This window comes from Neodiprion fabricii, chromosome 3 (genome assembly GCF_021155785.1).
Source record: "Neodiprion fabricii isolate iyNeoFabr1 chromosome 3, iyNeoFabr1.1, whole genome shotgun sequence".
Taxonomy (NCBI): domain Eukaryota; kingdom Metazoa; phylum Arthropoda; class Insecta; order Hymenoptera; family Diprionidae; genus Neodiprion; species Neodiprion fabricii.
Window position 1 is genome coordinate 20112010 of NC_060241.1, and position 23583 is coordinate 20135592.

Below are 23583 nucleotides of genomic sequence, written 5' to 3' on the forward strand. Positions count from 1 at the left end.
TGCATTTATGACGAAAATTTTCGCGATTTTGAAAAGTGCTGGAACAAATTAATTGTGGTACTATTCCGACGTAATTTTGCGGCAAAAATCGATTGGCGGCAGTTCCAATACGCTGCGATCAACGCATCGAAAGTTACAGCCAAAAAACAAAACCTGTGATTATATGAATCTTTACGTAATGTTTTTGATGTTTTCTTATACTGAAAATATTTATTGCTGTTCCAGGTACAACCCGAGGTGGTTATCGGTGGTTGTTCGAGGTGGTTGGCGATTGTTGGAGGTGGTCGGAGGTGGACGAGGAGGAGGACGAACGGAACTGAGTCTCAAAGCCCTGTTGACATAAAAGCAGCTATTCGATAGAAATTATAGTTTATAGTTTACACAGCCCATTGCATGATATTTCATTATAAATACGTATGTTTCAATGTATTTAGGAATAATTTATCAAATATACAGAGGTCATGTGCAAATAATATGTAAAATATAATAAATGAATTGATTCGACCGCAGTTTGATGTCTTCATTAGAGCTTTAACAATAAATTTAAGCTTTGTTACTTCTTTTATTTTAATATGGATAATCAAAAACATTTCCGACTATTCGTGCTGTGGAAGCATGGGGATTCAACCAAATGTAGCAAAAGATTAGAAACAGTGTATGTAGAGTACGGGTATTTTTCTAATAATGCAAATAGAATAGAATACCACTTGCGAATTAGCTTTCCAGACAGAGATGAATGATGAATTTTAAGGACTGCATTATCGTTGTTGAATACTCTATGCCTCATGGGAAAAGAAAATCTGTAACGATAAAATTGATGCACCGGATCATCGTCGACTTTAACTTTTGAAATGTCCTACCATTTTCGAACACCTCTTACCTCCCTCTGCCACCTCCGACCATCAATGGCCACTTTCGACCACCCCCTATCACCTTCTGCCTACCATTTCCGAACACCTCCAACCATCCTATTTACCTATATTACTAGATTAGCTATGATATGAAAAGAGCAGAATTATTCATTTCGAAATGGGATTCTATTCGATGCGCGCTCGATATATTCCATAACATTAGTATTCATAATTATTCCAACAACTTTTCATTTGCTCTCTCGATCTTGAATTTTCATAGGCATAGAATCGAAACATTGTTTTAGCTGGTCGCAAGTGAAGTATCTGCGTTGGGTGGAGGAGCAGAATTGTTTTTCGAAAAGTATTCGAATGGAAAAGAATTCATGGTAACTGTAATACATCACGGATGCGCTAATTTTGAACGAGATGAAACGGATGCTCCGTATATGAGACAGTATTTAACGCTGCGTAGTGATTTAAAGACCTAAAAAGGTGATAGGGAGAGAAAGAACGACGCTTCTTATCACTTCGAGTGTATTTTAACACACATTTGAAAGATACGAACGAAATTTTTCATCATCCAACTGTCGCAGAACGGCAGCGTTATTAGCCGACCCGTTCACTGAAGAATACATCTTCAGTCAACGGCTGACCATCGAAGTGCCTGGCCGCTTGAGTCTGGAATCGGCAGGAGAGATAAAGTGTGTATTTCTTGTATGAAATGTGAAACCTAAAATCATTATACATCATATCATATCATCATACATCATACATCGTACATCATACATCATCATACATAGTATCAAAGTTCGAAACCAAAGTTTGGATGTCGGATGTTCAGAAAGTGACGTCACCAATTCAAAATCAGCTAGCCGAATTCCTCAGTCGGGAAACAACCGCGCAGTAGAGCGGACGGGTGAGAGTCGCGCTCCGCAAATTTCGAGTACCGGGTTCTCAACCTCCCGGATCTCGCGCTTCGGGTCCGCTACGTATTTCGAGTAACGGGTTCTCAACCTCCCGGATCCCGCGCTTCGGGTCCGCTACGCGGTGAAACTCGACTTCCAGGATAAGCGCTCCGTGGCAACTCGTTCATGTTTACAATAAATTATTTCAATTCGTTTTTCGCGCAACCCCAAATTCGGTAGCTGTCAGTCCGCTAATAAAATTTCTCGACTTCCAGGATAAGCGCTCCGTGGCAACTCGTTCATGTTTACAATAAATTATTTCAATTCGTTTTTCGCGCAACCCCAAATTCGGTAGCTGTCGGTCCGCTAATAAAATATCTCGACTTCCAGGATAAGCGCTCCGTGGCTCTTCGTTCATGTTTACAATAAATTATTTCAATTCGTTTTTCGCGCAACCCCAAATTCGGTAGCTGTCAGTCCGCTAATAAAATATCTCGACTTCCAGGATAAGCGCTCCGTGGCTCTTCGTTCATGTTTACAATAAATTATTTCAATTCGTTTTTCGCGCAACCCCAAATTCGGTAGCTGTCAGTCCGCTAATAAAATTTCTCGACTTCCTGGATAAGCGCTCCGTGGCTCTTCGTTCATGTTTACAATAAATTATTTCAATTCGTTTTTCGCGCAACCCCAAATTCGGTAGCTGTCAGTCCGCCAATAAAATATCTCGACTTCCAGGATAAGCGCTCCGTGGCTCTTCGTTCATGTTTACAATAAATTATTTCAATTCGTTTTTCGCGCAACCCCAAATTCGGTAGCTGTCAGTCCGCTAATAAAATTTCTCGACTTCCAGGATAAGCGCTCCGTGGCAACTCGTTCATGTTTACAATAAATTATTTCAATTCGTTTTTCGCGCAACCCCAAATTCGGTAGCTGTCAGTCCGCTAATAAAATTTCTCGACTTCCAGGATAAGCGCTCCGTGGCAACTCGTTCATGTTGACAATAAATTATTTCAATTCGTTTTTCGCGCAACCCCAAATTCGGTAGCTGTCAGTCCGCTAATAAAATTTCTCGACTTCCAGGATAAGCGCTCCGTGGCAACTCGTTCATGTTTACAATAAATTATTTCAATTCGTTTTTCGCGCAACCCCAAATTCGGTAGCTGTCGGTCCGCTAATAAAATATCTCGACTTCCAGGATAAGCGCTCCGTGGCTCTTCGTTCATGTTTACAATAAATTATTTCAATTCGTTTTTCGCGCAACCCCAAATTCGGTAGCTGTCAGTCCGCTAATAAAATATCTCGACTTCCAGGATAAGCGCTCCGTGGCTCTTCGTTCATGTTTACAATAAATTATTTCAATTCGTTTTTCGCGCAACCCCAAATTCGGTAGCTGTCAGTCCGCTAATAAAATTTCTCGACTTCCTGGATAAGCGCTCCGTGGCTCTTCGTTCATGTTTACAATAAATTATTTCAATTCGTTTTTCGCGCAACCCCAAATTCGGTAGCTGTCAGTCCGCCAATAAAATATCTCGACTTCCAGGATAAGCGCTCCGTGGCTCTTCGTTCATGTTTACAATAAATTATTTCAATTCGTTTTTCGCGCAACCCCAAATTCGGTAGCTGTCAGTCCGCTAATAAAATTTCTCGACTTCCAGGATAAGCGCTCCGTGGCAACTCGTTCATGTTTACAATAAATTATTTCAATTCGTTTTTCGCGCAACCCCAAATTCGGTAGCTGTCAGTCCGCTAATAAAATTTCTCGACTTCCAGGATAAGCGCTCCGTGGCAACTCGTTCATGTTGACAATAAATTATTTCAATTCGTTTTTCGCGCAACCCCAAATTCGGTAGCTGTCAGTCCGCTAATAAAATTTCTCGACTTCCAGGATAAGCGCTCCGTGGCAACTCGTTCATGTTTACAATAAATTATTTCAATTCGTTTTTCGCGCAACCCCAAATTCGGTAGCTGTCGGTCCGCTAATAAAATATCTCGACTTCCAGGATAAGCGCTCCGTGGCTCTTCGTTCATGTTTACAATAAATTATTTCAATTCGTTTTTCGCGCAACCCCAAATTCGGTAGCTGTCAGTCCGCTAATAAAATATCTCGACTTCCAGGATAAGCGCTCCGTGGCTCTTCGTTCATGTTTACAATAAATTATTTCAATTCGTTTTTCGCGCAACCCCAAATTCGGTAGCTGTCAGTCCGCTAATAAAATTTCTCGACTTCCTGGATAAGCGCTCCGTGGCTCTTCGTTCATGTTTACAATAAATTATTTCAATTCGTTTTTCGCGCAACCCCAAATTCGGTAGCTGTCAGTCCGCCAATAAAATATCTCGACTTCCAGGATAAGCGCTCCGTGGCTCTTCGTTCATGTTTACAATAAATTATTTCAATTCGTTTTTCGCGCAACCCCAAATTCGGTAGCTGTCAGTCCGCTAATAAAATTTCTCGACTTCCAGGATAAGCGCTCCGTGGCAACTCGTTCATGTTTACAATAAATTATTTCAATTCGTTTTTCGCGCAACCCCAAATTCGGTAGCTGTCAGTCCGCTAATAAAATATCTCGACTTCCAGGATAAGCGCCCCGTGGCTCTTCGTTCATGTTTACAATAAATTATTTCAATTCGATTTTCGCGCAACCCCAAATTCGGTAGCTGTCAGTCCGCTAATAAAATTTCTCGACTTCCAGGATAAGCGCTCCGTGGCTCTTCGTTCATGTTTACAATAAATTATTTCAATTCGTTTTTCGCGCAACCCCAAATTCGGTAGCTGTCAGTCCGCTAATAAAATTTCTCGACTTCCAGGATAAGCGCTCCGTGGCAACTCGTTCATGTTTACAATAAATTATTTCAATTCGTTTTTCGCGCAACCCCAAATTCGGTAGCTGTCAGTCCGCTAATAAAATTTCGCGACTTCCAGGATAAGCGCTCCGTGGCTCTTCGTTCATGTTTACAATAAATTATTTCAATTCGTTTTTCGCGCAACCCCAAATTCGGTAGCTGTCAGTCCGCTAATAAAATTTCTCGACTTCCAGGATAAGCGCTCCGTGGCTCTTCGTTCATGTTTACAATAAATTATTTCAATTCGTTTTTCGCGCAACCCCAAATTCGGTAGCTGTCAGTCCGCTAATAAAATATCTCGACTTCCAGGATAAGCGCTCCGTGGCTCTTCGTTCATGTTTACAATAAATTATTTCAATTCGTTTTTCGCGCAACCCCAAATTCGTTAGCTGTCAGTCCGCTAATAAAATTTCTCGACTTCCAGGATAAGCGCTCCGTGGCTCTTCGTTCATGTTTACAATAAATTATTTCAATTCGTTTTTCGCGCAACCCCAAATTCGTTAGCTGTCAGTCCGCTAATAAAATATCTCGACTTCCAGGATAAGCGCTCCGTGGCTCTTCGTTCATGTTTACAATAAATTATTTCAATTCGTTTTTCGCGCAACCCCAAATTCGTTAGCTGTCAGTCCGCTAATAAAATTTCTCGACTTCCAGGATAAGCGCTCCGTGGCTCTTCGTTCATGTTTACAATAAATTATTTCAATTCGTTTTTCGCGCAACCCCAAATTCGTTAGCTGTCAGTCCGCTAATAAAATTTCTCGACTTCCAGGATAAGCGCTCCGTGGCTCTTCGTTCATGTTTACAATAAATTATTTCAATTCGTTTTTCGCGCAACCCCAAATTCGGTAGCTGTCAGTCCGCTAATAAAATATCTCGACTTCCAGGATAAGCGCTCCGTGGCTCTTCGTTCATGTTTACAATAAATTATTTCAATTCGTTTTTCGCGCAACCCCAAATTCGGTAGCTGTCAGTCCGCTAATAAAATTTCTCGACTTCCAGGATAAGCGCTCCGTGGCAACTCGTTCATGTTTACAATAAATTATTTCAATTCGTTTTTCGCGCAACCCCAAATTCGGTAGCTGTCAGTCCGCTAATAAAATATCTCGACTTCCAGGATAAGCGCTCCGTGGCTCTTCGTTCATGTTTACAATAAATTATTTCAATTCGTTTTTCGCGCAACCCCAAATTCGGTAGCTGTCAGTCCGCTAATAAAATTTCTCGACTTCCAGGATAAGCGCTCCGTGGCTCTTCGTTCATGTTTACAATAAATTATTTCAATTCGTTTTTCGCGCAACCCCAAATTCGGTAGCTGTCAGTCCGCTAATAAAATATCTCGACTTCCAGGATAAGCGCTCCGTGGCTCTTCGTTCATGTTTACAATAAATTATTTCAATTCGTTTTTCGCGCAACCCCAAATTCGGTAGCTGTCAGTCCGCTAATAAAATTTCTATAACTTTATAATCTTCTCATAATCTTTCTGGTAGATTATATCGATAAAAAAATTATATCAAACCTTACACAATATTTTCGATGTGTTCTTATACTGAAAATATTTATTACTATTCAAGGTATAACCTGAGGTGGTTGAAGGTGGTCGGAGGTGGACGAGGAGGAGGACGAGTAGGACGAGGATTTGTGCTGGGTGAGTAAAACACTTTTATAATATTTGATGGCAATTGTAATTATATTTCATCTGAAATATTACAAACTTGTCACGTTTACAATAAATTATTTCAATTCATTTTTCGTGCAAGCACATATTCAGTAGCTATGAATAATCTTATACAATTTATTATGTTATTAATTAATTAAATAATATTCTTATAATATTTAATGGCAATTGTAATTATATTTCATCTGAAATATTACAAACTTGTCACGTTTACAATAAATTATTTCAATTTATTCTTCGTGCAAGCACATATTCAGTAGCTATGAATAATCTTATACAATTCATTATATTATTAATTAATTAATTAATTACATTAATCCTTACACAATATTTTTGATGTGTTCCTATACTAAAAATATTCATTACTGTTCCAGATATTACTCGAGGTGGTCGGAGGTGGACGAGGAGGAGGACCAGGTGGACGAGGAGGAGGACGAGGTGGACGAGGAGGAGGCGGGGTGGGTCGTGGGAGAGGACCTCTCCTCTCCTCAGAGGAGGGGAGGGGGAGGGGCAGGGAAGGGGGCGAGGTGGGCGGGGAGGGGGAAGGGAAGGGAAGGGGTGGGGAGCGGAGGGGTGGGGGGAGGCGTGAGGGAGGGCGGGAGGGAAAGGGGGCGGGAGGGAGGGAGGGCGGGAGGGCGGGCGGGCGGGAGGGAGGGAGGGGGAGAGAGTGGAGGCCGGATGTCAATGTGAGTCCGTTAGAGTTAATAGAGCAGTACACCCCCCCCCCCCCCCCCGCCAGCCCCCCCTCCCTCCGCCCACCCTCCCGCCCTCCCTCCCTCCCTCCCTCCCTCCCTCCCGCCCTCCCTCCCTCCCTCCCTACCCCCTCCCCTTCCCGCCCCTTCCCGCCCCTTCCCTTCCCTTCCCTTCCCCCTACCCGCCCACCTCTCCCCCTTCCCTGCCCCTCCCCCTCCCCTCCTCTGAGGAGAGGAGAGGTCCTCTCCCACGACCCACCCCGCCTCCTCCTCGTCCACCTCGTCCTCCTCCTCGTCCACCTGGTCCTCCTCCTCGTCCACCTCCGACCACCTCGGGTAATACCTGGAATAGTAATAAATATTTTTAGTATAGGAACACATCAAAAATATTGTGTAAGAAATGATGTAATTAATCAATTAATTAATAATATAATGAATTGTACAAGATTATTTATAGCTACTGAATATGTGCTTGCACGAAAAATGAATTGAAATAATTTATTGTAAACGTGACAAGTTTGTGATATTTCAGATGAAAAATAATTACAATTGCCATTGAATATTATGAGAATATTATTTAATTAATTAATAACATAATAAATTGTATAAGATTATTCATAGCTACTGAATATGTGCTTGCACGAAAAATGAATTGAAATAATTTATTGTAAACGTGACAAGTTTGTAATATTTCAGATGAAATATAATTACAATTGCCATCAAATATTATAAAAGTGTTTTACTCACCCAGCACAAATCCTCGTCCTACTCGTCCTCCTCCTCGTCCACCTCCGACCACCTTCAACCACCTCAGGTTATACCTTGAATAGTAATAAATATTTTCAGTATAAGAACACATCGAAAATATTGTGTAAGGTTTGATATAATTTTTTTATCGATATAATCTACCAGAAAGATTATGAGAAGATTATAAAGTTATAGAAATTTTATTAGCGGACTGACAGCTACCGAATTTGGGGTTGCGCGAAAAACGAATTGAAATAATTTATTGTAAACATGAACGAGTTGCCACGGAGCGCTTATCCTGGAAGTCGAGAAATTTTATTAGCGGACTGACAGCTACCGAATTTGGGGTTGCGCGAAAAACGAATTGAAATAATTTACTGTAAACATGAACGAAGAGCCACGGAGCGCTTATCCTGGAAGTCGAGAAATTTTATTAGCGGACTGACAGCTACCGAATTTGGGGTTGCGCGAAAAACGAATTGAAATAATTTATTGTAAACATGAACGAAGAGCCACGGAGCGCTTATCCTGGAAGTCGAGATATTTTATTAGCGGACTGACAGCTACCGAATTTGGGGTTGCGCGAAAAACGAATTGAAATAATTTATTGTAAACATGAACGAGTTGCCACGGAGCGCTTATCCTGGAAGTCGAGAAATTTTATTAGCGGACTGACAGCTACCGAATTTGGGGTTGCGCGAAAAACGAATTGAAATAATTTATTGTAAACATGAACGAAGAGCCACGGAGCGCTTATCCTGGAAGTCGAGATATTTTATTAGCGGACCGACAGCTACCGAATTTGGGGTTGCGCGAAAAACGAATTGAAATAATTTATTGTAAACATGAACGAGTTGCCACGGAGCGCTTATCCTGGAAGTCGAGAAATTTTATTAGCGGACTGACAGCTACCGAATTTGGGGTTGCGCGAAAAACGAATTGAAATAATTTATTGTAAACATGAACGAAGAACCACGGAGCGCTTATCCTGGAAGTCGAGATATTTTATTAGCGGACTGACAGCTACCGAATTTGGGGTTGCGCGAAAAACGAATTGAAATAATTTATTGTAAACATGAACGAAGAGCCACGGAGCGCTTATCCTGGAAGTCGAGAAATTTTATTAGCGGACTGACAGCTACCGAATTTGGGGTTGCGCGAAAATCGAATTGAAATAATTTATTGTAAACATGAACGAGTTGCCACGGAGCGCTTATCCTGGAAGTCGAGAAATTTTATTAGCGGACTGACAGCTACCGAATTTGGGGTTGCGCGAAAAACGAATTGAAATAATTTATTGTAAACATGAACGAGTTGCCACGGAGCGCTTATCCTGGAAGTCGAGAAATCTTATTAGCGGACTGACAGCTACCGAATTTGGGGTTGCGCGAAAAACGAATTGAAATAATTTATTGTAAACATGAACGAAGAGCCACGGAGCGCTTATCCAGGAAGTCGAGAAATTTTATTAGCGGACTGACAGCTACCGAATTTGGGGTTGCGCGAAAAACGAATTGAAATAATTTATTGTAAACATGAACGAGTTGCCACGGAGCGCTTATCCTGGAAGTCGAGAAATTTTATTAGCGGACTGACAGCTACCGAATTTGGGGTTGCGCGAAAAACGAATTGAAATAATTTATTGTAAACATGAACGAGTTGCCACGGAGCGCTTATCCTGGAAGTCGAGAAATTTTATTAGCGGACTGACAGCTACCGAATTTGGGGTTGCGCGAAAAACGAATTGAAATAATTTATTGTAAACATGAACGAGTTGCCACGGAGCGCTTATCCTGGAAGTCGAGAAATTTTATTAGCGGACTGACAGCTACCGAATTTGGGGTTGCGCGAAAAACGAATTGAAATAATTTATTGTAAACATGAACGAGTTGCCACGGAGCGCTTATCCTGGAAGTCGAGAAATTTTATTAGCGGACTGACAGCTACCGAATTTGGGGTTGCGCGAAAAACGAATTGAAATAATTTATTGTAAACATGAACGAAGAGCCACGGAGCGCTTATCCAGGAAGTCGAGAAATTTTATTAGCGGACTGACAGCTACCGAATTTGGGGTTGCGCGAAAAACGAATTGAAATAATTTATTGTAAACATGAACGAAGAGCCACGGAGCGCTTAACCTGGAAGTCGAGATATTTTATTAGCGGACTGACAGCTACCGAATTTGGGGTTGCGCGAAAAACGAATTGAAATAATTTATTGTAAACATGAACGAAGAGCCACGGAGCGCTTAACCTGGAAGTCGAGATATTTTATTAGCGGACTGACAGCTACCGAATTTGGGGTTGCGCGAAAAACGAATTGAAATAATTTATTGTAAACATGAACGAAGAGCCACGGAGCGCTTATCCTGGAAGTCGAGATATTTTATTAGCGGACCGACAGCTACCGAATTTGGGGTTGCGCGAAAAACGAATTGAAATAATTTATTGTAAACATGAACGAGTTGCCACGGAGCGCTTATCCTGGAAGTCGAGAAATTTTATTAGCGGACTGACAGCTACCGAATTTGGGGTTGCGCGAAAAACGAATTGAAATAATTTATTGTAAACATGAACGAAGAGCCACGGAGCGCTTATCCTGGAAGTCGAGAAATTTTATTAGCGGACTGACAGCTACCGAATTTGGGGTTGCGCGAAAAACGAATTGAAATAATTTATTGTAAACATGAACGAGTTGCCACGGAGCGCTTATCCTGGAAGTCGAGAAATTTTATTAGCGGACTGACAGCTACCGAATTTGGGGTTGCGCGAAAAACGAATTGAAATAATTTATTGTAAACATGAACGAGTTGCCACGGAGCGCTTATCCTGGAAGTCGAGAAATTTTATTAGCGGACTGACAGCTACCGAATTTGGGGTTGCGCGAAAAACGAATTGAAATAATTTATTGTAAACATGAACGAAGAGCCACGGAGCGCTTATCCAGGAAGTCGAGAAATTTTATTAGCGGACTGACAGCTACCGAATTTGGGGTTGCGCGAAAAACGAATTGAAATAATTTATTGTAAACATGAACGAGTTGCCACGGAGCGCTTATCCTGGAAGTCGAGAAATTTTATTAGCGGACTGACAGCTACCGAATTTGGGGTTGCGCGAAAAACGAATTGAAATAATTTATTGTAAACATGAACGAGTTGCCACGGAGCGCTTATCCTGGAAGTCGAGAAATTTTATTAGCGGACTGACAGCTACCGAATTTGGGGTTGCGCGAAAAACGAATTGAAATAATTTATTGTAAACATGAACGAAGAGCCACGGAGCGCTTATCCAGGAAGTCGAGAAATTTTATTAGCGGACTGACAGCTACCGAATTTGGGGTTGCGCGAAAAACGAATCGAAATAATTTATTGTAAACATGAACGAAGAGCCACGGAGCGCTTAACCTGGAAGTCGAGATATTTTATTAGCGGACTGACAGCTACCGAATTTGGGGTTGCGCGAAAAACGAATTGAAATAATTTATTGTAAACATGAACGAGTTGCCACGGAGCGCTTATCCTGGAAGTCGAGAAATTTTATTAGCGGACTGACAGCTACCGAATTTGGGGTTGCGCGAAAAACGAATTGAAATAATTTATTGTAAACATGAACGAAGAGCCACGGAGCGCTTATCCTGGAAGTCGAGATATTTTATTAGCGGACCGACAGCTACCGAATTTGGGGTTGCGCGAAAAACGAATTGAAATAATTTGTTGTAAACATGAACGAGTTGCCACGGAGCGCTTATCCTGGAAGTCGAGAAATTTTATTAGCGGACTGACAGCTACCGAATTTGGGGTTGCGCGAAAAACGAATTGAAATAATTTATTGTCAACATGAACGAGTTGCCACGGAGCGCTTATCCTGGAAGTCGAGAAATTTTATTAGCGGACTGACAGCTACCGAATTTGGGGTTGCGCGAAAAACGAATTGAAATAATTTATTGTCAACATGAACGAGTTGCCACGGAGCGCTTATCCTGGAAGTCGAGAAATTTTATTAGCGGACTGACAGCTACCGAATTTGGGGTTGCGCGAAAAACGAATTGAAATAATTTATTGTAAACATGAACGAGTTGCCACGGAGCGCTTATCCTGGAAGTCGAGTTTCACCGCGTAGCGGACCCGAAGCGCGGGATCCGGGAGGTTGAGAACCCGTTACTCGAAATACGTAGCGGACCCGAAGCGCGAGATCCGGGAGGTTGAGAACCCGGTACTCGAAATTTGCGGAGCGCGACTCTCACCCGTCCGCTCTACTGCGCGGTTGTTTCCCGACTGAGGAATTCGGCTAGCTGATTTTGAATTGGTGACGTCACTTTCTGAACATCCGACATCCAAACTTTGGTTTCGAACTTTGATACTATGTATGATGATGTATGATGTACGATGTATGATGTATGATGATATGATATGATGTATAATGATTTTAGGTTTCACATTTCATACAAGAAATACACACTTTATCTCTCCTGCCGATTCCAGACTCAAGCGGCCAGGCACTTCGATGGTCAGCCGTTGACTGAAGATGTATTCTTCAGTGAACGGGTCGGCTAATAACGCTGCCGTTCTGCGACAGTTGGATGATGAAAAATTTCGTTCGTATCTTTCAAATGTGTGTTAAAATACACTCGAAGTGATAAGAAGCGTCGTTCTTTCTCTCCCTATCACCTTTTTAGGTCTTTAAATCACTACGCAGCGTTAAATACTGTCTCATATACGGAGCATCCGTTTCATCTCGTTCAAAATTAGCGCATCCGTGATGTATTACAGTTACCATGAATTCTTTTCCATTCGAATACTTTTCGAAAAACAATTCTGCTCCTCCACCCAACGCAGATACTTCACTTGCGACCAGCTAAAACAATGTTTCGATTCTATGCCTATGAAAATTCAAGATCGAGAGAGCAAATGAAAAGTTGTTGGAATAATTATGAATACTAATGTTATGGAATATATCGAGCGCGCATCGAATAGAATCCCATTTCGAAATGAATAATTCTGCTCTTTTCATATCATAGCTAATCTAGTAATATAGGTAAATAGGATGGTTGGAGGTGTTCGGAAATGGTAGGCAGAAGGTGATAGGGGGTGGTCGAAAGTGGCCATTGATGGTCGGAGGTGGCAGAGGGAGGTAAGAGGTGTTCGAAAATGGTAGGACATTTCAAAAGTTAAAGTCGACGATGATCCGGTGCATCAATTTTATCGTTACAGATTTTCTTTTCCCATGAGGCATAGAGTATTCAACAACGATAATGCAGTCCTTAAAATTCATCATTCATCTCTGTCTGGAAAGCTAATTCGCAAGTGGTATTCTATTCTATTTGCATTATTAGAAAAATACCCGTACTCTACATACACTGTTTCTAATCTTTTGCTACATTTGGTTGAATCCCCATGCTTCCACAGCACGAATAGTCGGAAATGTTTTTGATTATCCATATTAAAATAAAAGAAGTAACAAAGCTTAAATTTATTGTTAAAGCTCTAATGAAGACATCAAACTGCGGTCGAATCAATTCATTTATTATATTTTACATATTATTTGCACATGACCTCTGTATATTTGATAAATTATTCCTAAATACATTGAAACATACGTATTTATAATGAAATATCATGCAATGGGCTGTGTAAACTATAAACTATAATTTCTATCGAATAGCTGCTTTTATGTCAACAGGGCTTTGAGACTCAGTTCCGTTCGTCCTCCTCCTCGTCCACCTCCGACCACCTCCAACAATCGCCAACCACCTCGAACAACCACCGATAACCACCTCGGGTTGTACCTGGAACAGCAATAAATATTTTCAGTATAAGAAAACATCAAAAACATTACGTAAAGATTCATATAATCACAGGTTTTGTTTTTTGGCTGTAACTTTCGATGCGTTGATCGCAGCGTATTGGAACTGCCGCCAATCGATTTTTGCCGCAAAATTACGTCGGAATAGTACCACAATTAATTTGTTCCAGCACTTTTCAAAATCGCGAAAATTTTCGTCATAAATGCAAAGGGGTTAGCCTTACTTTTTCTTCATTTTTCGACCGAAAATTTCAGGTCTCAGATTCGATTTGTAAGACCCTTTCCTGACTAATTGGACCCCCAGGAACTCAGACAACGCAGCGAAAGGAGCGTGGGATCAACAGGAGAGAAGATACGAGGAAAAAAGCACCCGCTGAAAAATGTCGGAAACACAGGTTATCGTTTTTTGGCTGTAACTTTCGATGCGTTGAACGTAGCGTATTGGGACTGCGCTCAATCGACTTTTTTCGCAAAATCACGTCGGAATAGTGCATGAAAGAATTTATTCCGGCACTTTTCAAAATCGCGAAAATTTTCGTCAAAAATACAAAGGGGTTAGCCTCACTATCGGACGAAGAATATAAAGACAGTTGCCCTCATGGGCTCAGATGTGACATCCGTAAATTGCTCCGTGAGATAATCCAATGGTAGAGTTGAGAACTTATCGTAGAACATCACAGAGTTTCCGATTTCGACAAGATGCTGGCTGCATTCACCTTCCGAGTAACACAGTCTTCGCAATGTTAGGCCCAAGCCAGTACTTGGCCTGAGTGTACCTACCGACTTGTCGGCGATACAAGAAATTAATAATGAGAACTAATAACATTCAAAATTCGTAGCCAAACAGTGATTTAATTAAAGTATAGGTACCCGAGAGAAGAATGTATACATAGATCATGAATAAAAATAGATCATATGTAATAATGATGCAGAGACCAAAAAGTGTAAATGTATATGCGGTCCATTGTACGACATTGATATACCTGATTAATTTATGATTATTACGTGATGCAAACTATAAATTTTATAATTTGCTAGGAAACATACTAGATTATCTACTGTAATCGGGTATAATATGACAATAAAAGAATTGTTCGTTTCGATATGGGATACAATTCGACACGCAGTCTATATATCCCATAACATTCATATTCAGAATTAGGAGTAGGAGTAGGAATAGAAGTAGGATCAGGAGTAGGTTCAAGAGTGAGAGTAAGAATAGGAGTAGGATCAGGAGTTGGAGTAAGATCGTAGTAGAAGTAGGAGTAAAATTGAAGTAGAAGTAGGAGCAGGAGTAGGAGTCGAAGTATGGGAGGAGGGTAGGGGTGGGAAGGGTAGGGTAGGGTAGAGTAAGCGGACCAATTGGGTTGGGATGGGTTGAGTTGGGAACTCTAACTCCTAACAGTCCTACTCCTACTTCTTATCCTACTTCTCCTCCTACTCCCACTCCTGATCCCATTCTGATCCTACTCCCACTCCTCCTTTTGATCCTACTCCTATTCCTACTCCTGATCCTACTTCATCAAATATCATAAAAATCTTACACTCACCGAGCATCAATCCTCGTCCTCCTCGTCCACCTCCTCGTCCAGCTCGACCACCTCCAACCACTGCCAACTACCTCCAACGACCACCGCTTACCACCTCGGTTTATACCTGGAATATCAATAAATATCAATATCGAAAATCAGAACACATCAGAAATATCGTGTAAGGATTAATATAATTTTATCATTGACACATTCTACTAAGAAGATTGTGAGATACTTATAAGAAATCATAGAAATTTTCTTAGCGCATTGACAGCTAATGAATTTGAACATATGCGAAAAGTGAATTGAAATAATTTATTGTAAACATGACAAGTTTGAAAAATTTTAGATGAAATATAATCACAATTGACATATAATATTATTAAATGTTAACCTCACCGAGCAAAAATCCTTGTCCTCCTCCTCGTCCACCTCCGACGACCTCCAACCACCGCCAACCACCTCCAACAACCACCGATAACCACCTCGGGTTATACTTTGAATAGTGATAAATGTTTTCACTATAAGAACACATCAAAAATATTCTGTAAGCATTACTATAATTGATTAATTAAATAATAATATAATAAATTTCATTCGCGCATTTATAGCTACTGAATTTGTGCTCGCGCGAAAAATGAATTGCAATAATTCAATGTAAACATGACAAGTTTACAAAATTTTCGATAAAATATAATTACAATTGCCATTAAATATTACAAAAATTTTATACTTACCGTGCACAAATCTAACGACCGCCAACCAGCTTAAATCACCTCCAACGATCTCCTCCTTGTTCTCCCCGTCTTCCTCAACCTCCTCATCCTCCTCGTCCTCTCCCTGAAGTCAAGTTTCACCATGTAGCGGACCTGGAGCGCAGGAACCACGGAGCGCATGTCCTGGATGTTAAGTTTCACCAGGTAGTTGACCTTGAGCGCAGAAACTACGGAGCGCTTGTCCTGGAAGTCGAATTCCACCAGGTAGCGGACTTGAAGCGTAGAAACTACGGAGCTCTTGTCCTGGAAGTCGAGTTGCACCAGGTAACGGACCTGGAGCACGGGATCCAGGAGATAGAGAGCCCGGTACTCGAAGTCTGCGGAGCGCGATTCTCATACGTCCGCTCTACTGCGCGGTGGTTTCCGGACTGAGGAATTCGGCCAACTGATTTTCGTCTGTATAGATCGATGACATCGAGAGAAAAAAAATTTCGGGTGAGGTCGCTTTCTGGAATTCCGAACATCCGAACATCCAAAATTTGGTTCCGAACTTTAATACTACGTATGATGTATGATGTGTGATGTATGATGTATGACATATGGTGTATGATGATATGATATGATGTATAATGATTTTAGCTTTTACATTTCAGACATGAAACACGCACTTTGTCCTTCCAGCCGATTCCAGACTCAAGCGGCTAGGCCCTTTGATGGTCAACCGTTAACTAAAGATGTATTCTTCAGTTAACGGGTTAGCTAATAACGCTGCCGTTCTGCGACAGTTGGATGATAAAAATTTTTGCTCGTACCTTTCAAATGTGAGTTAGAATACACTCGAAGTTTTAAGAAGCTTCGTTCTATCTCTCCCCGTAAAAAGAAAAAGAAAAATCGCCGACAATCACCTTCTTAGGTCTTTAAATCAGGACAGTGCGTTAAATACTGTCTCATATACGGAGCATCCGTTTCATCTCGATCAAAATTAGCGCGTCCGTGATGTATCACAGCTACTATGAATTTTCTTCCATACGAACACTTTTCGAAAAACAATTCTGCTTTTCGATGTTAGAGGTGATCGACCGTAGTAGGAGGTGGTCGAAGGTGATCGGAGGTGGTCGGACATGGTAGGAGATGGTCGGAGGTGGTTTGAGGTTTTCAGTGGTGGTAGGAGGTGGTCGTTGGAGATGGTCGACGGTGGACGCGGTTTCGCGTCTCCTCACGGGGATGATCGAGCTGATCGACAATTCTAAGTCGCAGTCGATAAGTATTTTTACGTACTCACTTCGTATCGACTCAATCTCATACTTATGTACCGACACTACTTTGGCTGCTACGAATGTCGGTGCGAGCCCGTTGGGTAGTGTCGATAGAACAATTTTGTCCTTGAAAAACTGGAAAAAGGTGTTGAATTTCGAAACAAATGAATCTGGAATAGAGCTGTCTAACCGTGGCAAGTTTTACAAGAGATCCTCTTTCAACTTGGTACTCAGATGATCTTAATAATTAAATATTGGTAATCTTTGAATAGATTCAAATTTCGCCTTCCTCCATGAAACAATGTAAACTGTTACTTCTCATGGAACATCGACGCTTCTACTGCTCCAGATTGTAAATTTTATTGGGTCAAAGACTAATTAAAAGGTAATAAAATTATATTTGGCACAAATTTCAGTCAGCTGCGATAAAACCACTTCGCAGTGGATATTATTGAATAAAAATACCATATGTCCGTTGAAACTAAGTAGATTTCGCGGTTTAGCATAATAAGCGGAGCTTCAGTGAGGCGCAAGCATTCGAGTTTAATAATCATTGCGAAGGAGAATCAATGGAATAAAGTTAGAAATAAATATACTATCAATGCACAATAATAATTCATGGAAGAAGACGTTACAGTTAAAAGTACGTAAAGAAGATCACGTTAGCTTGACTAGAGCAGTGAAAACGTGTTGCCGCACAGGATTGTGGGTGGGCTTATATCTCCCGTTGGCAATTGGTTGATTTGTGGCAACGCGTAAGCGACGCACGCGTCAGCGGAACGGAGGGGAACTGAGCCCAAAGTTTCCGGGGTTACGTTGTACGCCAGCAAACGTGTCTCGTCAGTTTGTAGCAGCCATACGACTTCTGTCACGCAATTGACATCAGTTCGAACTGCCTGACTGTAATACGCGCCGCACTGTTCTCCGCTGTGGTATAATACAATCCCCCAATAAAATGGCACCGAAACAGAGAATGCGCATCGCGAACGAAAAGGCGACGAAAAATATTACGTTACGGGGGAACGTCCCCAAGTCATCGGTAAGTCAACGAAATAAACATTTCTATGTGTTAAACAGCTGGCTATGTTGTCGCGATAAAAACTACATTTCTCGCCTCTTCAAGGAAATTTATTCGCTCACTCACTCTCATGCCGCCCACTTGTCACACCATATGGAAAGTTTGGCTCTGCTTTCAAAACCTCTGTTTATCTATTGGCCGCCTGTCTATCCCTAATTTAACATTTAGTTAACTAGAAATTCGGAATTGCAATTACACTCAACACAAACGAATTATAATCAATTTTTTAATACCGTCCGATTCTTGCTAGAAAGCTACGGAGGATGCGTCGCCCGTTGGTCCTTGGTTGCTAGCTCTATTCATATTTGTCGTATGTGGATCAGGTAAGCTGTAATTTACTTTTATCGGAGCTGTTCGAACCAGCAATAACTAACTGGAACTCTTTTGCTTCATAGCTATCTTCCAAATAATCCAGAGCATCCGATTAGCATAAGTTTTTACGATGGAGCAGCAGCACTCCACGGAACACATGCCCAAGAGACTTGTTAAGTGAAAGACTTCCACATCTGTCCCAACTCTTTTTTGAGAATGACTGACGTTCCGAAACATGAACTATACTTAAGGTAGAGTTACAGCCTAAGATAATCAGCATACAATATAACATCGTGTATCTGTCCGTGGGAAACTTTCATTGACTCTGGTTTATGTTCCCCGTGGCAAACTCTGCAAATGAAATTAATCAATTACTCTTTACATCTTGATCGGATTTTATTTATACATATTTAAAAATAAAACTAAAAAGAAATAAACAAAAAAAAAAACAAAACTTAGCATTTATAAGCGTTTAAATATAACTGTTGAATAATTATTAATTAAATAATTAGACAATTGTAATGCTATTCACTGCATCAATGAATGGAGCAGAGGGAACAGCGATCAAGGCTAGCGTCAAATGTAAATGTGAATAATATATGTCAGGTTATAAGAATACTGCATTATTTTTTGGTTTTATAGACTTTTTTCTTAATTTTTCTTAATTTTTCATGATTGTATTCACTGATGTCTGAAGCACCCTCAAGTGGTTAGGATATTGGTCTAGCGCTTGATTTCCTTCATTGATGTATGTGATAGCAAATAATTGTATGTACATAGTCGTTAAGTACTCGATATATCAATTTGCTCTGAAAGCATTCCACTGTTAATGAATCACGCCATGGTATTTTTTCAACGTTTTTTTCTTTTGACAATGATAAAATTGTATAATTATTTGACAGCTTAATTACTTGAGATGCATCATTCAAGTTGATGAAAAATATATTTACTATACCCGTATTTATTATTTTATCAATAAAGATAATTTTCTGTAAATCTATCAATCTTTCTCATTGATTTTCCCCAAGTCCGAAATCTGAAATTAATTACAATTTTGTAGCCAATGGACTTGTAAATTTTATATTCATTTCTCACAGATAATACAAAACATTTTACGAATGGGGGGGGGGGGGCGGCGTATAAAAAATCTGAAAATTGAAATATATTTCTGTTCTCGAATTTTGTTAAGATCAGTGTGGAAGAATACAATACTACAAGTCTAAAAGGAAGGTCACCTTACTGTACCCCCACAACCTGGGTCAGAAAAATTATATTTTGTAGTTCACACCAAAGTATAAACCCTTACAAAAAATTAGCGGCCCACTCGCATATTTAAGGGGTGAAATTAATTCTCAAAAATCGGTGGTTTTTTCGTTTTTCGCTGATATCTTCGAAACAGAAATAGATACGGCAAACGTTTAAATAGCAAAGTTGTTCATTTTTCAGTGCTCTGCAATATTATGTAGTCGGAAATTATATAGAATTTTTTTGTTTTTTATTTTCATAAAAAAAGGGTTTTTTTACACATCTTTCTCTATCATTTCATAATAAAACGTAATTGTTCCGACTCCACATTTAATGATATCAATCTACATTTGTTTTTTACGTCTCAAGAGGTCATGGAACCGGAAAGTTATTTTTTCAAACGCAAATTTTTTTATAGATTTGGACTGATTACATGTTCTTATCATAATCAAACTGTGACGTCGACTCTTTGAAATACGTTTTATTTTTTCATGATATTCTATCTGAGATGTTTAATACCGTCATATCAGTAAATAATGAGGCTCTATATAAACTGACTCTTGCCACATTTAAGTTAGTATTGACGGTTTCCGTTCATTAAAGTTCTCTGTTTATAGGAGTGCATTATTAAGAACGTATTGAATACTGTGAACTTTTTCAAAAATGTATATCAATCCCGTAAATGTCATAAATATTTTGTCGACTTATTTTATGATGTTGAATTTGCCCGAAACACAAGTGAATGAGAATGAAATGAAATTAGCAGATACAATTAAAGAGTTTTTAATTGAAAGCATAAACACATACACGAGAATCGAAATTGAAGAAGACGAAAGCTTGTAATTTCAAGAACAATTCAAACACCATGAGCCTGAAAGTATAGAAGACAGTGAATTGGAATGGGATTCAATTTCATCTGATGAGGCAGATGACTCTCAATGTACAAAAAATGAAGATGAGATTTCATTCGATTACAAGAAGAAAGCTGTGGAGTTTTGGAGAAGTGGAAAGACAAAAAATTTAAATATTCGTACAGTTGCACACCGTTTTAAAAAAGTGATTTGTAAAACACGATTGAAGCGTTGGGCTCATCAAATCAATAAAGGTGGGACTTTTAAAGAAAAATTAAATGAGATATCTCAATATACTTTAAATCGCTGCATTGAAGCAACTGAATGTGGCAAGATAGTACACGATATTGATTTGCGACGATGGGCTTTGACCGCACATAAAAATTTCATGAATTCCGATGCACGATTCAAAGCGTCAAAAAAATGGGTGAATAAGTTCAAAAGAGCACATCGCATTACGTCTCGGAAAATTACAAAATTTATTACCCGGAAAGCTTTAGAAGACTCAAAAAATCTTAAAAAAACGGCTGAAGAGTTTACAAATAACATTAAATCTGTTATCAACGACCTTGGTCTGGAAAACGTTTACAATTCAGATCAAAGTGGATTTCAATTTGAAATGCATTCTGGTCGCACTCTTGCAAATCAAGGATCAAAAGAAATTGAATGCGTTGTTCAATCGATATCTTCAACAACTCATTCTTATACGATTCAACCAACGATATCCGCCGATGGAAAATTACTTTCACCGTTATATCTTGTATTAAAAGAAATCGGTGGTGACTTTGGCCCACGCGTAGAAAAAACATTGTTCAAACCCACAAACGTTTTTGTTTCGGCATCGGAATCTGGAAAGTTAACATCAGGTAGGAACTATTTAAATTATACATTCTTGTGGCATATTAAATATTGCGAACCAAATCAGATTAAATATTTCTTTCGTTTTTTCGACAGATCATTTCAAACAGTGGCTAACCGAAATCTATTTTCCGAATGTTGGCGACAACAGTGCGCTTTTAATCGACTCCTGGAGTGGACACTGTTCAGAAGTAGTTGATGTAGTAACTCCTCCTAACAAAAAAATTGTATTAAAAATTATTCCAAAAGGGACAACAGAACAAATACAACCATTAGATGTGTTTGGTTTTCGAATATGGAAAAATTTTGTTCGGCATTTTTCAGATATAGTAATTCTTTCCGGTAGCGATATAAATCTACATTTAAGGAATAACATCATCAAACTGCAGTCACTTGTTCACAATCAACTGTCTTCCCCATGTTATATTAATATGCTTAAATATGCATGGTACAAAAATGGGCACATAGAAAAAACACCCCCTGAGTTCATCAATCCGGTGACGTTTGGTTTTGGAGATAATTCGGAACCACGATGTCACATTTGTGGTGATTTAACTGTTATAACATGTTCGTGGTGCAAAAAACCTTTGTGTCTCGAACACCTCTTTGAGGAGTATCATTATTGCAATGAATAAATTCCATAATACGAAATGAAGAAACTGATAAGTGCATTGTCTGCTTTTTTTCCTGTCATGAGTACTAGACATTTTAATAGCTATATAATATATGAATTAAAGGTTTCTAGTAAATAAAAAAACGACATGCATGTTAAATAAAGTTTTATATAAAATGAAAAAAAATCATGTGATACTTATTCGCTTGTACTAAAATAGATGCACAAAACTAAACCAGATGTAAAAGATTTATGAGTATTTTACGATAAGGGTGGAACAGCATATGTGGATTTACTAAACCTATATATAAATATAAACATATTCCGTTTGACGGATTTGTCAACCTTGTTTAATTTTCAGGCGAAATAAGAACTTTTTCAGTGATGAAATGACAAAAAATGTATTAAAAAACACTTTTTTTTTAAATAAAAGAAATTAAAAAATTCTTTCTAATTTTCGACTACATATTACTGCAGAGCACTGAAAAATGAACAACTTTGCTATTTAAACTTTTGCCGTATCTATTTTTGTTTCGAAGATATCAGCGAAAAATGAAAAAACTACCGATATTTGAGAATTAATTTCACCCCTTCAATATGCGAGTGGGCCGCTAATTTTTTGTGATGGTTTATACTTTGGTGTGAACTACAAAATATAATTTTTCTGACCCAGGTTGTGGGGGTACAGTAAGGTGACCTTTCTTGTAAGTACAAACAAGTCATTCGAGGGTAAATTGCTCCGGTATTTAATTACCGTCCAACTCGTATAGCACAATAGGGTACCTCTATTGCAAAACGATTTTCACGCGGATAAAGGAAAGTCTCTTCAGGAACGTATAATGAATGAATTGCTCTCGTTCGGTTGTCACGATTGCGAATAGACAATGGTAGCGAAGGTGAGCCAAGTTTGATGTGAATTTGATTGAGGGATACCGGCTTGTGTTTGAAAAAAGTTTAAAAAAAACTGTCTAATCCACGCTGTCTACTGCACGCGACACGGCTCGGTATGAGTTTCGTCGTCGATGAGTAGAGGGGAGCCTTCAGGGCGCCCGCGCCGGCGTCTGCGCCGGCGACTTCGACTGGGTTTCACCCTGGGCCACCCTAAAGCACCCTTGCGACTCTCGGCCCGCTCCCACCACAGTGTCGCGAGAGTCCTCGTCGTAAGCTCGGAACGGCGTGTAAAGTTGACAGCGTACTTTTGCAGGGCAGATTGGATAGTCAGTTAATTATTCAGACTATTCGTAGCAGAATTGCGCGAACGCGGGTCTCCGATACGGACTTTTGATTTCTTCTGGCGGTGGTTTGTGGTGCTAAAATTTTCGCTGTGGCAGAGCTCGCGCGCTTACGGACTTTGTGCTTCTTTGAATACCCACTCAAATTTGCAAGCCCCAGCTGCCGATCGTTGCCAACGGTGACTAATCCTGTGCCCCCTCTGTCGTGGAGGCTGAATTCGCTCCCGTCGTACAACGACGACATTAGTCGCATCACGTGAGTACGCATACTGTTTACACAGACGTTCACGTATTTTCTTTGTGAATACATCCCAGTAATATTACAAATTTGATTACTTGATGTAATAGCCAAGGGAATAAAAATTCAAACTAAAATTAAAA

The 23583-nt window shown here is 39.9% G+C and overlaps 3 protein-coding genes across 3 annotated transcripts in view; all 3 read left to right on the forward strand.

The window, feature by feature from the left end:
- The first annotated feature begins 17761 nt into the window (after positions 1–17761).
- On the forward strand, positions 17762–19399 carry LOC124179135 (stress-associated endoplasmic reticulum protein 2). Its single transcript, XM_046563269.1, has 3 exons — positions 17762–18052; positions 18342–18414; positions 18487–19399. The coding sequence occupies exons 1-3, from the start codon at positions 17969–17971 to the stop codon at positions 18522–18524; spliced, it is 195 nt and encodes a 64-aa protein (XP_046419225.1). The 5' UTR covers positions 17762–17968; the 3' UTR covers positions 18525–19399.
- Positions 19400–20695: 1296 nt separating this feature from the next.
- Positions 20696–22391, forward strand: LOC124179134. The gene is made up of 2 exons (XM_046563268.1): positions 20696–21365; positions 21454–22391. The coding sequence occupies exons 1-2, from the start codon at positions 20888–20890 to the stop codon at positions 21990–21992; spliced, it is 1017 nt and encodes a 338-aa protein (XP_046419224.1). The 5' UTR covers positions 20696–20887; the 3' UTR covers positions 21993–22391.
- A 717-nt stretch (positions 22392–23108) lies between these two features.
- Positions 23109–23583, forward strand: part of LOC124177128 (follistatin-related protein 5-like) — a 44612-nt gene continuing 44137 nt past the window's right edge. The window contains exon 1 of the mRNA XM_046559168.1: positions 23109–23458. The gene's annotated coding sequence lies outside the window, so the exon portion shown is untranslated. The remainder of the gene's footprint in view (positions 23459–23583) is intronic.